The 17,602-nt window shown below is 38.8% G+C and overlaps 1 protein-coding gene across 1 annotated transcript; it reads right to left on the bottom strand.

The window, feature by feature from the left end:
- Positions 1-148: 148 nt before the first annotated feature.
- On the bottom strand, positions 149-14,663 carry LOC131429607 (ankyrin repeat domain-containing protein 27-like). Its single transcript, XM_058593837.1, has 4 exons — positions 14,365-14,663; positions 3,189-3,342; positions 2,072-3,086; positions 149-1,978 (listed from the first exon to the last, which is right to left on the bottom strand). Exons 3-4 carry the CDS (start codon positions 3,081-3,083, stop codon positions 297-299), a joined length of 2,694 nt encoding a protein of 897 aa, XP_058449820.1. The 5' UTR covers positions 3,084-3,086; positions 3,189-3,342; positions 14,365-14,663; the 3' UTR covers positions 149-296.
- Positions 14,664-17,602: the final 2,939 nt, after the last annotated feature.

The raw sequence follows: 17,602 nt of genomic DNA on the forward strand, positions 1-17,602 counted from the left end.
TGTTGCTGACTGGAAACTGGATCCCCCAGATTATCTGTACTGTCACTAACTATGTGAGTCTCACATTGTTGCTACAATAATACGACACAACATAAGAACAATTAGTGGCGCAAAGACAAGCTCACAAAAAAATCATACGAATTCTCGATATTTTTTACCAATAAAATGTTTATTCATATTTGTAAGAGGAAGATCGATGTATTTAATAGTTTTATTCGGAGGTGTTGTTTTAGAGTCCCTTTCGACTAAATATTTGGATATGTAACTTTAAATGAGATTATGAACTGATTCTAAGTTTAAGATTTTTGCTCCAGTACGCTCACAACATTGAAGAACAACCTATCGCGAGCTATGTCGATCGGTCGCTTTCCAGCCAGATTTCGTAGACTCTTGTCGGCTTTGGCTCGCAGTAGAAGTTCCACGATGCGTTGCTGGTTTTGCTCGACCGCGTAGTGGAGTGAGGTTTCCCCACGACAATCCTTCAAATCAACCATTTCTTCGTTTGAACGTCGGCTAAGTAGCAATTTGGTGACGTTGAAACGTCGTTCACGGCAAGCCAGATGTAGCGCGGTTGCGCCAAACCTGGTCCTTGCGGATACGTTTACCCGATTATCCAACAAAATGTTCAACATGTCTACATTTCCATGCAATGCTGCTACGTGCAGAGCAGTGTATCCTTCGCCATTAGTTGCGTTGAGATTTATTTTAGGCGAAACGTTGCCTGTAGAAGCAAATGGTTTCTTGAGCATGGTATAAAAATCAGCTGAATCGTTCAGGCATCGCGGACATGTACATAGCGGGTGACATACTTTTTCGGATATGTGTTTTGAGGAAGATTTGTCGGTCATTGCACTGGGAGGGAATAAGTCCAGCCCAAGGTAAAAACATGCAAGTTTGTTATCGTGTGCCGCGATCGCAGCAACGGCTTTATCGATACGCTTCATTTCTTCAATATTGCGATATTCCACAAGAGAGTAATCATCAAACAAATCTTCGTCGGAGATCACTACAAAGTCGTCGAATGTGACGGGACTTGAACTTGACTTTCGACGTTTTTTCTGCTCGATGTAGGATTCCTTCAACATTTTGGCTATTTTGACATTGTGGGCGTATTTAATAGGAGTCGCACCAAGACGATTCGCTATATTGACCGATGCCGAGTGTTCCAGTAAACTTTCTACTATATCTGTAAAGCCCCATTTGGAAGCGTAGTGTAGAGGTGTGTGGCCTAAATGTGTCTGGGCGTCAATGTCAACGTGAATTCTCATGTGTTCAGCAAAGTAAAGTAGCGCTTTCACGCATCCACCGTGCCCATTTAGACATGCTAGATGGAGGGATGTGTGATTATCGTTGCTTGTACTATTGATATTGATTCCGGCGTGCAGTAACAATAGTATCAAGTTCTGATGACCATTAGCAGCAGCATAATGTAAAGCAGTCCAATTTTTCGCATCGACAATGTCGACATTCGGCTTTAGGTTCAGAATGATTGTGAGCAATTTCGGACTACCGAGCGTAGCTGCAAGGTGAATTGCAGCCAATCCGTTTTGGTTCCGATCATCAATGTGGGGTCGGTATGGCAGCGCCTCGCATTTGCTACAACGACAAAGTGGGTGACACTTTCTACACTGTAAGGTACCACCGGATTTGTTGTTGAGAAAATCCTGGAATATATTAAGTATTTCTTCCTCTTCGTTGTTTTTCATAAGCGTAAAAAGATAGTTTAGAAATTGATCCGCATTAAGAAAGCTCATCTCAGAATAAGGTTTCATCTGCAAGTGCTCGCTGGCAATAAGATCAATTCCCAAGCGCTGGGTCCGTTCGATGCTACAACAGCTGATATAGACAATAACGGCTTCTAAGGTTGTTACTAAGTAGGTTTCCTGGCCGAATTTGTTAAATTTTTGTTGAGATGTAGAGCAATTGCTTAGTTGAAGCTCTTTAAGAAATGTAACATTCATTATCCAGTTGGTGAGACCTGTAATATAGTATTAATATACTGAGTGTTCCAAATTTGGTTTATTGTTAATCTTATATCAACTACCCTTAAAAGCTGTTTAGATTGAATTACCTGTTTTTATAATGACAAATATCAACAGTGGAATTATGTCATCTGTTGTTTTGGCTTTACTCTCAGTATCCCTTTGCAACGATCCGGTTTGTTCTCTAGCTATTATCTCGAAAGCCTTCTTCAGACAGCCTATCTTGTCGACCACAGTCCGACAGTCGTCAATTTTAAGCAATTCTTTCTTAATAGTAGGAATCACGTCCGCATAGTTACATTTGAGATTAACCTCGGATATGTGTATGTCCGACAGATTCCGGATAGTTTTGTTGAAGCTTTCAACTTGTTCCTGTTGGCATATGTTGATAACATCCCGCGCGTGTTCGTACAGCTTATCCATCATGTAGGTTTCCACTGCTATTCTCACGTTGTTTCTTAGATTATTATCTTTTTGGCACCTATCTTTCAATCTACGATTTTGCATAGTAATTTCTAAACATTGAGCGTACAATTTCTTGACATCTTCTATGAATTGTTTCAAATTCCAACAAGAAAAATTGCTACGCTTATTGATAAAAGTCTGAACAGCGGCATCGATTTTGGGAAGAACGTACCGAGGTTTAGCAACGGATCGTATAAATTCTACAGCATCTTGCAGTTTTTTGATGGTAACTAATTTATCGAAATCATCATCAATTAACAATCCGTAGGGTCTGGTATCGCATAAAGGTCTATCGATGCACCAGATTTTATATTTCATGCCATCTTTTGTGTAGCATAATTCTTCAAAAAGGATTGTGGCTTTGTATTCACCAGTATTCAACTGCCTTCCATTACGGCGAACGTCTACGCAGTTGAGATTGTTGAAATGAGTTTCAGAAAGTTCTTCGTTTGGAACCAATATTTGAGCGAGAAAGAATTCTTGATCTGCCAGACATTTCTCGTTTATTAAACCACTTCGAGGAATGCATATTATCCATCCCTCAACTGGAGCAGTGTCCAGAAATATCTGATGGTCAGCCTGCAGTTTCTGGTAGAACAAATTCTGCGAGAGATCTTCGTCGTAGTTTATATCCATTGTCTGCAAAATTACTCAATTAATTTTCTCGTCGGTCCACTATTGTGTTGCGTGTACTTGTTATACTTTTAGAGGAATACATACTATATAAAGATAACAACGTACCTTCTAATTGAGCTTCTTTCAAGCCAGGGTCATATCATTTTGTCCAACTACCGAATGAAAACAGGAAGCTTACAAAATTGTCTAGAATTTAAAATGTATTCAATTATATTTGCACTTCTATGTCATCCTGTTTTCCATTCACTATTCCAATTAACTTCTGTGAAGTTACCGACTAAAAAGCTCACCGACCAAAAAGCTCACCGACCAAAATTCTCATCTTTGAAAAACTCTCTCTCAGAAAAATGCTCAGTGGGAAAAAGCTCATCTCAAATAAATCCCTATAAGAAATATACCCAATGCAGTGCCTCGCACCCTAGTGGTGGGAATCGTAAAAACTGGAAATTAACGACCAAAACGGAAATTCTATTAAAACCATTATTTCTGAAAATAAAGTAATCTATAGCATGATACCAAGTATTTTCATTTAAACTAGAAAGAAACTTAGTTATGTTAATATGTCTGAATTATATTTATTATTTCAAATAAATTAATTATATTTTTTATTTCTAATCAATTAATCAAATAAAATGCCCAAGCTGGCATACTGCTGAAAAGATTACTGATATATTCAGCTATCTTCAGGTACAGTGGTTCCTCTGAGAAAAGGGTCAGAGTCGAGTAATATGCTGAAGAGTATGAGTAACTATAGATTCACTCAATTATTTCGTCTAGATGATATATGGGAACACAAAAATAGCCAAGCTGGCATACTGCTGAGCAGGTTGCTGATATATTCAGCTATCTTCAGGTACAGTGGTTCCTCTGGGAAAAGGGTCAGAGTCGAGTAATATGCTGAAGAGTATGAGTAACTATGAATTCACACAATTATTTCGTCTAGATGATATATGGGAACACAAAAATAGCCAAGCTGGCATACTGCTGAGCAGGTTGCTGATATATTCAGCTATCTTCAGGTACAGTGGTTCCTCTGAGAAAAGGGTCAGAGTCGAGTAATATGCTGAAGAGTATGAGTAACTATAGATTCACTCAATTATTTCGTCTAGATGATATATGGGAACACAAAAATAGCCAAGCTGGCATACTGCTGAGCAGGTTGCTGATATATTCAGCTATCTTCAGGTACAGTGGTTCCTCTGGGAAAAGGGTCAGAGTCGAGTAATATGCTGAAGAGTATGAGTAACTATGAATTCACACAATTATTTCGTCTAGATGATATATGGGAACACAAAAATAGCCAAGCTGGCATACTGCTGAGCAGGTTGCTGATATATTCAGCTATCTTCAGGTACAGTGGTTCCTCTGAGAAAAGGGTCAGAGTCGAGTAATATGCTGAAGAGTATGAGTAACTATAGATTCACTCAATTATTTCGTCTAGATGATATATGGGAACACAAAAATAGCCAAGCTGGCATACTGCTGAGCAGGTTGCTGATATATTCAGCTATCTTCAGGTACAGTGGTTCCTCTGGGAAAAGGGTCAGAGTCGAGTAATATGCTGAAGAGTATGAGTAACTATGAATTCACACAATTATTTCGTCTAGATGATATATGGGAACACAAAAATAGCCAAGCTGGCATACTGCTGAGCAGGTTGCTGATATATTCAGCTATCTTCAGGTACAGTGGTTCCTCTGGGAAAAGGGTCAGAGTCGAGTAATATGCTGAAGAGTATGAGTAACTATGAATTCACACAATTATTTCGTCTAGATGATATATGGGAACACAAAAATAGCCAAGCTGGCATACTGCTGAGCAGGTTGCTGATATATTCAGCTATCTTCAGGTACAGTGGTTCCTCTGGGAAAAGGGTCAGAGTCGAGTAATATGCTGAAGAGTATGAGTAACTATGGATGCACACAATTATTTCATCTAGATGATATATGGGAACACAAAAATAGCCAAGCTGGCATACTGCTGAGCAGGTTGCTGATATATTCAGCTATCTTCAGGTACAGTGGTTCCTCTGGGAAAAGGGTCAGAGTCGAGTAATATGCTGAAGAGTATGAGTAACTATGAATTCACACAATTATTTCGTCTAGATGATATATGGGAACACAAAAATAGCCAAGCTGGCATACTGCTGAGCAGGTTGCTGATATATTCAGCTATCTTCAGGTACAGTGGTTCCTCTGAGAAAAGGGTCAGAGTCGAGTAATATGCTGAAGAGTATGAGTAACTATAGATTCACTCAATTATTTCGTCTAGATGATATATGGGAACACAAAAATAGCCAAGCTGGCATACTGCTGAGCAGGTTGCTGATATATTCAGCTATCTTCAGGTACAGTGGTTCCTCTGGGAAAAGGGTCAGAGTCGAGTAATATGCTGAAGAGTATGAGTAACTATGAATTCACACAATTATTTCGTCTAGATGATATATGGGAACACAAAAATAGCCAAGCTGGCATACTGCTGAGCAGGTTGCTGATATATTCAGCTATCTTCAGGTACAGTGGTTCCTCTGAGAAAAGGGTCAGAGTCGAGTAATATGCTGAAGAGTATGAGTAACTATGAATTCACACAATTATTTCGTCTAGATGATATATGGGAACACAAAAATAGCCAAGCTGGCATACTGCTGAGCAGGTTGCTGATATATTCAGCTATCTTCAGGTACAGTGGTTCCTCTGGGAAAAGGGTCAGAGTCGAGTAATATGCTGAAGAGTATGAGTAACTATGGATTCACTCATTTATTTCGTCTAGATGATATATGGGAACACAAAAATAGCCAAGCTGGCATACTGCTGGAATGGTTACTGATATATTCAGCTATCTTCAGGCATAATGGTTCCTCTGGGAAAAGGGTCAGAGTCGAGTAATATGCTGAAGAGTATGAGTAACTATAGATTCACTCAATTATTTCGTCTAGATGATATATGGGAACACAAAAATAGCCAAGCTGGCATACTGCTGAGCAGGTTGCTGATATATTCAGCTATCTTCAGGTACAGTGGTTCCTCTGGGAAAAGGGTCAGAGTCGAGTAATATGCTGAAGAGTATGAGTAACTATGAATTCACACAATTATTTCGTCTAGATGATATATGGGAACACAAAAATAGCCAAGCTGGCATACTGCTGGAATGGTTACTGATATATTCAGCTATCTTCAGGTACAGTGGTTTCTCTGGGAAAAGGGTCAGAGTCGAGTAATATGCTGAAGAGTATGAGTAACTATGGATTCACTCATTTATTTCGTCTAGATGATATATGGGAACACAAAAATAGCCAAGCTGGCATACTGCTGAGCAGGTTGCTGATATATTCAGCTATCTTCAGGTACAGTGGTTCCTCTGGGAAAAGGGTCAGAGTCGAGTAATATGCTGAAGAGTATGAGTAACTATGGATTCACTCATTTATTTCGTCTAGATGATATATGGGAACACAAAAATAGCCAAGCTGGCATACTGCTGAGCAGGTTGCTGATATATTCAGCTATCTTCAGGTACAGTGGTTCCTCTGGGAAAAGGGTCAGAGTCGAGTAATATGCTGAAGAGTATGAGTAACTATGGATTCACTCATTTATTTCGTCTAGATGATATATGGGAACACAAAAATAGCCAAGCTGGCATACTGCTGAGCAGGTTGCTGATATATTCAGCTATCTTCAGGTACAGTGGTTCCTCTGAGAAAAGGGTCAGAGTCGAGTAATATGCTGAAGAGTATGAGTAACTATAGATTCACTCAATTATTTCGTCTAGATGATATATGGGAACACAAAAATAGCAAAGCTGGCATACTGCTGAGCAGGTTGCTGATATATTCAGCTATCTTCAGGTACAGTGGTTTCTCTGGGAAAAGGGTCAGAGTCGAGTAATATGCTGAAGAGTATGAGTAACTATGGATTCACTCATTTATTTCGTCTAGATGATATATGGGAACACAAAAATAGCCAAGCTGGCATACTGCTGAGCAGGTTGCTGATATATTCAGCTATCTTCAGGTACAGTGGTTCCTCTGAGAAAAGGGTCAGAGTCGAGTAATATGCTGAAGAGTATGAGTAACTATAGATTCACTCAATTATTTCGTCTAGATGATATATGGGAACACAAAAATAGCAAAGCTGGCATACTGCTGAGCAGGTTGCTGATATATTCAGCTATCTTCAGGTACAGTGGTTCCTCTGGGAAAAGGGTCAGAGTCGAGTAATATGCTGAAGAGTATGAGTAACTATGGATTCACTCATTTATTTCGTCTAGATGATATATGGGAACACAAAAATAGCCAAGCTGGCATACTGCTGAGCAGGTTGCTGATATATTCAGCTATCTTCAGGTACAGTGGTTTCTCTGGGAAAAGGGTCAGAGTCGAGTAATATGCTGAAGAGTATGAGTAACTATGGATTCACTCATTTATTTCGTCTAGATGATATATGGGAACACAAAAATAGCCAAGCTGGCATACTGCTGAGCAGGTTGCTGATATATTCAGCTATCTTCAGGTACAGTGGTTCCTCTGGGAAAAGGGTCAGAGTCGAGTAATATGCTGAAGAGTATGAGTAACTATGAATTCACACAATTATTTCGTCTAGATGATATATGGGAACACAAAAATAGCCAAGCTGGCATACTGCTGAGCAGGTTGCTGATATATTCAGCTATCTTCAGGTACAGTGGTTCCTCTGAGAAAAGGGTCAGAGTCGAGTAATATGCTGAAGAGTATGAGTAACTATAGATTCACTCAATTATTTCGTCTAGATGATATATGGGAACACAAAAATAGCCAAGCTGGCATACTGCTGAGCAGGTTGCTGATATATTCAGCTATCTTCAGGTACAGTGGTTCCTCTGGGAAAAGGGTCAGAGTCGAGTAATATGCTGAAGAGTATGAGTAACTATGAATTCACACAATTATTTCGTCTAGATGATATATGGGAACACAAAAATAGCCAAGCTGGCATACTGCTGAGCAGGTTGCTGATATATTCAGCTATCTTCAGGTACAGTGGTCCCTCTGAGAAAAGGGTCAGAGTCGAGTAATATGCTGAAGAGTATGAGTAACTATAGATTCACTCAATTATTTCGTCTAGATGATATATGGGAACACAAAAATAGCAAAGCTGGCATACTGCTGAGCAGGTTGCTGATATATTCAGCTATCTTCAGGTACAGTGGTTTCTCTGGGAAAAGGGTCAGAGTCGAGTAATATGCTGAAGAGTATGAGTAACTATGGATTCACTCATTTATTTCGTCTAGATGATATATGGGAACACAAAAATAGCCAAGCTGGCATACTGCTGAGCAGGTTGCTGATATATTCAGCTATCTTCAGGTACAGTGGTTCCTCTGGGAAAAGGGTCAGAGTCGAGTAATATGCTGAAGAGTATGAGTAACTATGGATTCACTCATTTATTTCGTCTAGATGATCCGAAGAGGTAACGATCCAATCGAATCCGGAAAAATCAACGCTAGACGCCTCTGCGCTGTTTGCTGCTGCAGCAACACGTCCAAGTCAATACTGTGCCGATATCCAAACACAGGCTGTTCCACGGATCTTGATTTTCATTTTCTGTCTTGGCTATTTTTGTGTTCCCATATATCATCTAGACGAAATAATTGTGTGAATCCATAGTTACTCATACTCTTCAGCATATTACTCGACTCTGACCCTTTTCTCAGAACAACCATTATGCCTGAAGATAGCTGATTATATCAGCAACCTTTCCAGTAGTATGCCAGCTTGGCTATTTTTGTGTTCCCATATATCATCTAAACGAAATAATTGTGTGAATTCATAGTTACTCATACTCTTCAGCATATTACTCGACTCTGACCCTTTTCCCAGAGGAACCACTGTACCTGAAGATAGCTGAATATATCAGCAACCTGCTCAGCAGTATGCCAGCTTGGCTATTTTTGTGTTCCCATATATCATCTAGACGAAATAATTGAGTGAATCTATAGTTACTCATACTCTTCAGCATATTACTCGACTCTGACCCTTTTCTCAGAGAAACCACTGTACCTGAAGATAGCTGAATATATCAGCAACCTGCTCAGCAGTATGCCAGCTTGGCTATTTTTGTGTTCCCATATATCATCTAGACGAAATAATTGTGTGAATTCATAGTTACTCATACTCTTCAGCATATTACTCGACTCTGACCCTTTTCCCAGAGGAACCACTGTACCTGAAGATAGCTGAATATATCAGCAACCTGCTCAGCAGTATGCCAGCTTGGCTATTTTTGTGTTCCCATATATCATCTAGATGAAATAATTGTGTGCATCCATAGTTACTCATACTCTTCAGCATATTACTCGACTCTGACCCTTTTCCCAGAGGAACCACTGTACCTGAAGATAGCTGAATATATCAGCAACCTGCTCAGCAGTATGCCAGCTTGGCTATTTTTGTGTTCCCATATATCATCTAGACGAAATAATTGTGTGAATTCATAGTTACTCATACTCTTCAGCATATTACTCGACTCTGACCCTTTTCCCAGAGGAACCACTGTACCTGAAGATAGCTGAATATATCAGCAACCTGCTCAGCAGTATGCCAGCTTGGCTATTTTTGTGTTCCCATATATCATCTAGACGAAATAATTGAGTGAATCTATAGTTACTCATACTCTTCAGCATATTACTCGACTCTGACCCTTTTCTCAGAGGAACCACTGTACCTGAAGATAGCTGAATATATCAGCAACCTGCTCAGCAGTATGCCAGCTTGGCTATTTTTGTGTTCCCATATATCATCTAGACGAAATAATTGTGTGAATTCATAGTTACTCATACTCTTCAGCATATTACTCGACTCTGACCCTTTTCCCAGAGGAACCACTGTACCTGAAGATAGCTGAATATATCAGCAACCTGCTCAGCAGTATGCCAGCTTGGCTATTTTTGTGTTCCCATATATCATCTAGACGAAATAATTGAGTGAATCTATAGTTACTCATACTCTTCAGCATATTACTCGACTCTGACCCTTTTCCCAGAGGAACCATTATGCCTGAAGATAGCTGAATATATCAGTAACCATTCCAGCAGTATGCCAGCTTGGCTATTTTTGTGTTCCCATATATCATCTAGACGAAATAATTGTGTGAATTCATAGTTACTCATACTCTTCAGCATATTACTCGACTCTGACCCTTTTCCCAGAGGAACCACTGTACCTGAAGATAGCTGAATATATCAGCAACCTGCTCAGCAGTATGCCAGCTTGGCTATTTTTGTGTTCCCATATATCATCTAGACGAAATAATTGTGTGAATTCATAGTTACTCATACTCTTCAGCATATTACTCGACTCTGACCCTTTTCCCAGAGGAACCACTGTACCTGAAGATAGCTGAATATATCAGCAACCTGCTCAGCAGTATGCCAGCTTGGCTATTTTTGTGTTCCCATATATCATCTAGACGAAATAATTGTGTGAATTCATAGTTACTCATACTCTTCAGCATATTACTCGACTCTGACCCTTTTCCCAGAGGAACCATTATGCCTGAAGATAGCTGAATATATCAGTAACCATTCCAGCAGTATGCCAGCTTGGCTATTTTTGTGTTCCCATATATCATCTAGACGAAATAATTGTGTGAATTCATAGTTACTCATACTCTTCAGCATATTACTCGACTCTGACCCTTTTCCCAGAGGAACCACTGTACCTGAAGATAGCTGAATATATCAGCAACCTGCTCAGCAGTATGCCAGCTTGGCTATTTTTGTGTTCCCATATATCATCTAGACGAAATAATTGTGTGAATTCATAGTTACTCATACTCTTCAGCATATTACTCGACTCTGACCCTTTTCCCAGAGGAACCACTGTACCTGAAGATAGCTGAATATATCAGCAACCTGCTCAGCAGTATGCCAGCTTGGCTATTTTTGTGTTCCCATATATCATCTAGACGAAATAATTGAGTGAATCTATAGTTACTCATACTCTTCAGCATATTACTCGACTCTGACCCTTTTCTCAGAGGAACCACTGTACCTGAAGATAGCTGAATATATCAGCAACCTGCTCAGCAGTATGCCAGCTTGGCTATTTTTGTGTTCCCATATATCATCTAGACGAAATAAATGAGTGAATCCATAGTTACTCATACTCTTCAGCATATTACTCGACTCTGACCCTTTTCCCAGAGAAACCACTGTACTTGAAGATAGCTGAATATATCAGCAACCTGCTCAGCAGTATGCCAGCTTTGCTATTTTTGTGTTCCCATATATCATCTAGACGAAATAATTGAGTGAATCTATAGTTACTCATACTCTTCAGCATATTACTCGACTCTGACCCTTTTCTCAGAGGAACCACTGTACCTGAAGATAGCTGAATATATCAGCAACCTGCTCAGCAGTATGCCAGCTTGGCTATTTTTGTGTTCCCATATATCATCTAGACGAAATAATTGTGTGAATTCATAGTTACTCATACTCTTCAGCATATTACTCGACTCTGACCCTTTTCCCAGAGGAACCACTGTACCTGAAGATAGCTGAATATATCAGCAACCTGCTCAGCAGTATGCCAGCTTGGCTATTTTTGTGTTCCCATATATCATCTAGATGAAATAATTGTGTGCATCCATAGTTACTCATACTCTTCAGCATATTACTCGACTCTGACCCTTTTCCCAGAGGAACCACTGTACCTGAAGATAGCTGAATATATCAGCAACCTGCTCAGCAGTATGCCAGCTTGGCTATTTTTGTGTTCCCATATATCATCTAGACGAAATAATTGTGTGAATTCATAGTTACTCATACTCTTCAGCATATTACTCGACTCTGACCCTTTTCCCAGAGGAACCACTGTACCTGAAGATAGCTGAATATATCAGCAACCTGCTCAGCAGTATGCCAGCTTGGCTATTTTTGTGTTCCCATATATCATCTAGACGAAATAATTGAGTGAATCTATAGTTACTCATACTCTTCAGCATATTACTCGACTCTGACCCTTTTCTCAGAGGAACCACTGTACCTGAAGATAGCTGAATATATCAGCAACCTGCTCAGCAGTATGCCAGCTTGGCTATTTTTGTGTTCCCATATATCATCTAGACGAAATAATTGTGTGAATTCATAGTTACTCATACTCTTCAGCATATTACTCGACTCTGACCCTTTTCCCAGAGGAACCACTGTACCTGAAGATAGCTGAATATATCAGCAACCTGCTCAGCAGTATGCCAGCTTGGCTATTTTTGTGTTCCCATATATCATCTAGACGAAATAATTGAGTGAATCTATAGTTACTCATACTCTTCAGCATATTACTCGACTCTGACCCTTTTCCCAGAGGAACCATTATGCCTGAAGATAGCTGAATATATCAGTAACCATTCCAGCAGTATGCCAGCTTGGCTATTTTTGTGTTCCCATATATCATCTAGATGAAATAATTGTGTGCATCCATAGTTACTCATACTCTTCAGCATATTACTCGACTCTGACCCTTTTCCCAGAGGAACCACTGTACCTGAAGATAGCTGAATATATCAGCAACCTGCTCAGCAGTATGCCAGCTTGGCTATTTTTGTGTTCCCATATATCATCTAGACGAAATAAATGAGTGAATCCATAGTTACTCATACTCTTCAGCATATTACTCGACTCTGACCCTTTTCCCAGAGAAACCACTGTACCTGAAGATAGCTGAATATATCAGCAACCTGCTCAGCAGTATGCCAGCTTGGCTATTTTTGTGTTCCCATATATCATCTAGACGAAATAATTGAGTGAATCTATAGTTACTCATACTCTTCAGCATATTACTCGACTCTGACCCTTTTCTCAGAGGAACCACTGTACCTGAAGATAGCTGAATATATCAGCAACCTGCTCAGCAGTATGCCAGCTTGGCTATTTTTGTGTTCCCATATATCATCTAGACGAAATAATTGTGTGAATTCATAGTTACTCATACTCTTCAGCATATTACTCGACTCTGACCCTTTTCCCAGAGGAACCACTGTACCTGAAGATAGCTGAATATATCAGCAACCTGCTCAGCAGTATGCCAGCTTGGCTATTTTTGTGTTCCCATATATCATCTAGATGAAATAATTGTGTGCATCCATAGTTACTCATACTCTTCAGCATATTACTCGACTCTGACCCTTTTCCCAGAGGAACCACTGTACCTGAAGATAGCTGAATATATCAGCAACCTGCTCAGCAGTATGCCAGCTTGGCTATTTTTGTGTTCCCATATATCATCTAGACGAAATAATTGTGTGAATTCATAGTTACTCATACTCTTCAGCATATTACTCGACTCTGACCCTTTTCCCAGAGGAACCACTGTACCTGAAGATAGCTGAATATATCAGCAACCTGCTCAGCAGTATGCCAGCTTGGCTATTTTTGTGTTCCCATATATCATCTAGACGAAATAATTGAGTGAATCTATAGTTACTCATACTCTTCAGCATATTACTCGACTCTGACCCTTTTCTCAGAGGAACCACTATACCTGAAGATAGCTGAATATATCAGCAACCTGCTCAGCAGTATGCCAGCTTGGCTATTTTTGTGTTCCCATATATCATCTAGACGAAATAATTGTGTGAATTCATAGTTACTCATACTCTTCAGCATATTACTCGACTCTGACCCTTTTCCCAGAGGAACCACTGTACCTGAAGATAGCTGAATATATCAGCAACCTGCTCAGCAGTATGCCAGCTTGGCTATTTTTGTGTTCCCATATATCATCTAGACGAAATAATTGAGTGAATCTATAGTTACTCATACTCTTCAGCATATTACTCGACTCTGACCCTTTTCTCAGAGGAACCACTGTACCTGAAGATAGCTGAATATATCAGTAATCTTTTCAGCAGTATGCCAGCTTGGGCATTTTATTTGATTAATTGATTAGAAATAAAAAATATAATTAATTTATTTGAAATAATAAATATAATTCAGACATATTAACATAACTAAGTTTCTTTCTAGTTTAAATGAAAATACTTGGTATCATGCTATAGATTACTTCATTTTCAGAAATAATGGTTTTAATAGAATTTCCGTTTTGGTCGTTAATTTCCAGTTTTTACGATTCCCACCACTAGGGTGCGAGGCACTGCATTGGGTATATTTCTTATAGGGATTTATTTGAGATGAGCTTTTTCCCACTGAGCATTTTTCTGAGAGAGAGTTTTTCAAAGATGAGAATTTTGGTCGGTGAGCTTTTTGGTCGGTGAGCTTTTTAGTCGGTAACTTCACAGAAGTTTCCAATTACTATCTGCCTATGAGTATTCAGTACTGATGATGTAGTTGTAAGACAGCGTTCACTTCTCTACGCAATGGTGCTTCTTCAGTAAACCTTCGAGACATGCAATCGCAATAGTTTCTTTTAGTTATGCTTACAACTATATAGTTGTTATATCAACACGTATCAATACTTCGTATTTGGGATTGAATAATTTAATATTATCGATCAGAACCCGCAAAAACAACTAATTACGACACTTTATATGAAACAATATTATTCCTGTATTGTTTTGAAAACTTTTGGTGACTTTCATGTGGAAGAATGTGAATTATTATGAAGCAATGATCAAAAGAAACAATGATTGTCTAAAAAAGAGACTGAGAGCCAGCGATGCCAGATAGTAGTAGTGTCATTTCCGTAGATTGGAATTTTTCTCGGAAGCGCTCACGGTGAAAAAGCTTTTTTTTGCTCGTCAGACAAAACTTTTTTCCGTAGTTCTCCGTTGATAAATTTTAATTTCCGTAGATTTCCGTAGAAAAAATCCAATTCCCGTAGATTTTGTCTACGGATCCGTAGATCCGTAGAAAATGTTCGAATCCGTAGATCTACGGAGATTTCCGTAGATCTGACATCGCTGCTGAGAGCAGATAGATTTCTGGTTGTAACCAGAGTTGCCATCTTCAAATCTGTGTTTCAACTTGAAAAATCTGTGTTTCATGTTTTCAAACATAATCTGTGAAAAACATTTTAAAAATCTGCCTTTTTTGTGAAATATTCATAAAAATCTGTAGAAATCTATGAATTTCGATAAAATCTGTGTTCTATGACCTAGAATCTGTGTGGCAAAATTGGCAAAAATATCTGTGGTTTTACAGAAAAGTCTGTGAATATGGTAACTCTGGTTGTAACCACGGTTAGTGTTGCCAATTTGATTGAGGAAAACGTAAAGAATCAATTCGTAGATACAGTCGGAATTTGTTTAGTGCGGTCACCTTGCTTGTTACAACAAATTCAATTGTAAAGCTTAGAAACAGTATTTTGTATCTCGCAAAAAATTTGAAATCAATTGTTTCTATTGTAAAATAAATGGTTTCTATTTTTACGGGAAGACACGGATGATAAATTACCAGCTATAAGCTTTTAAAGGACTGTTAGAACATTGAGTGTAAATACGGTTATCACTTCCGGTGAAACACTCAACAAGTGAACACGTTGTATCGTGTTAGTGCGGTGAAAATTTGAGTATTTCGCGAGAAAGAAAAGATTTTCAGCCGTACTTTGGCGACTCCCCGTTGTCACGCAGCGAGGTTTTCACTTGTAGTCCAGTGAAAAGAAAGTGCATTGCACTATGAACGAAAATCAACTGGCAATAGGGTAACAGAGGAATTATGGCCACTTCATATATTTTGGCCCACCTAATAAACCTTATGGATTTAATCGATGTTAAGTAACCCTTGTTTCATCAATTTGAAGCTAATCACATTAAATTACCTATTGCGGAAGGGGTTTTCAAAGATATTAAAACATTTGGTGGATATTTTTACAAAGTGGGCCAAAATAAAATAAATCCTAAAGTGGGCCAAAATACCTCTCTTACCCTACAGCCTAAACCGGTGTCATCTCAAGTGAGATAACGCTACTCAGAAAAGAAGAAGAAGAACACGGTTATCACATGCACGGCCCTCGCGCGCCAGTTTCGGGTTTAAAAGTACCTACTGGGCTGCGGACTTACGAAAGATCTACCGAGTCGCAGCACGACCGACGACTATTAAAGATTCATATCGTTTGAACGCTACACTTTTATCTATCAATCAATATTCAACGGAAAACTTTAGATAATGAGCTAGTATAGAAATTAATGAAAAAGTTTTCCTAAGAGATAGGGCTCGAATTTGCTAACCTTCTCCTGAAATTCCTGAAATAGTTCTTCCAATTTTACTAAGGTTAAAAAATAACCCGACATTCAGAATTGTAAACTCAGACTCCTATCTTCTATATTGCCTCCATGCATTCGCGTATTTTCTTCTGGTATTAGTAGTTTTGTACGAAGGCAAATATCATTTGATTCATCTTCTACCCGTATATTTTTGACACTATCTCCATTATTTGCAGTTTTTTTTAACATTAGTACTTGTTATGTAATCCTATTTGAGTTATAAGTTCAATTTTGGATATTACACTACTGACAACTCAAAGAATTTTTACTTACATTTGGATTTACCGGATTGAAACTAATTCAATCTATGATTTTGATTCGAAACTTATGGACAGAAAAAAAATTAAATATTTGTTATTGTATGCATGCTATGTGTATGGTTTTTTTCTACTGCCGTCTGAGTCATTATGTTCTGAAATTCATGGATTTATGTCATGAATTTATGGCATGTCAACATTGTGTGTTGTTACGCCGGAGTTCTTTCTAGCTGTTACAATTCGGTAATGATTTGTACCATGGGTATTGTCGAATGTTTTTTTCTTGTCAATAATTTTAACAGCTGGTAGTATTTTAGGACATATCTCGGTTGATTTTTCAATAGAGCGTATAAGCAAGTGACTGTTTCTCTTTAATCACTCTCTCTTTCGATTATTGTGATTATTATAGAAAAGATTTTCAGCCGTACTTTGGCGACTCCCCGTTGTCACGCAGCGAGGTTTTCACTTGTAGTCCAGTGAAAAGAAAGTCCATTGCACTATGAACGAAAATCAACTGGCAATAGGGTAACAGAGGAATTATGGCCACTTCATATATTTTGGCCCACCTAATAAACCTTATGGATTTAATCGATGTTAAGTAACCCTTGTTGCATCAATTTGAAGCTAATCACATTAAATTACCTATTGCGGAAGGGGTTTTCAAAGATATTACAACATTTGGTGGATATTTTTACAAAATACCTCTCTTACCCTACAGCCTAAACCGGAGTCATCTCAAGTGAGATGACGCTATCCAGAAAAGAAGAAGAAGAATACAGTTATCACATGCACGGCCCTCGCGCGCCAGTTTCGGGTTTAAAAGTAGCTACTGGGCTGCGGACTTACGAAAGATCTACCGAGTCGCAGCACGACGGACAACTATTAAAGATTCATATCGTTTGAACGCTACACTTTTATCTATCAATCAATATTCAACGGAAAACTTTAGATAATGAGCTAGTATAGAAATTAATGAAAAAGTTTTCCTCAGAGATAGGGCTCGAATTTGCTAACCTTCTCCTGAAATTCCTGAAATAGTTCTTCCAATTTTACTAAGGTTAAAAAATAACCC

The sequence above is a fragment of the Malaya genurostris genome, chromosome 2 (assembly GCF_030247185.1).
Source record: "Malaya genurostris strain Urasoe2022 chromosome 2, Malgen_1.1, whole genome shotgun sequence".
Classification (NCBI taxonomy): Eukaryota; Metazoa; Arthropoda; class Insecta; order Diptera; family Culicidae; genus Malaya; species Malaya genurostris.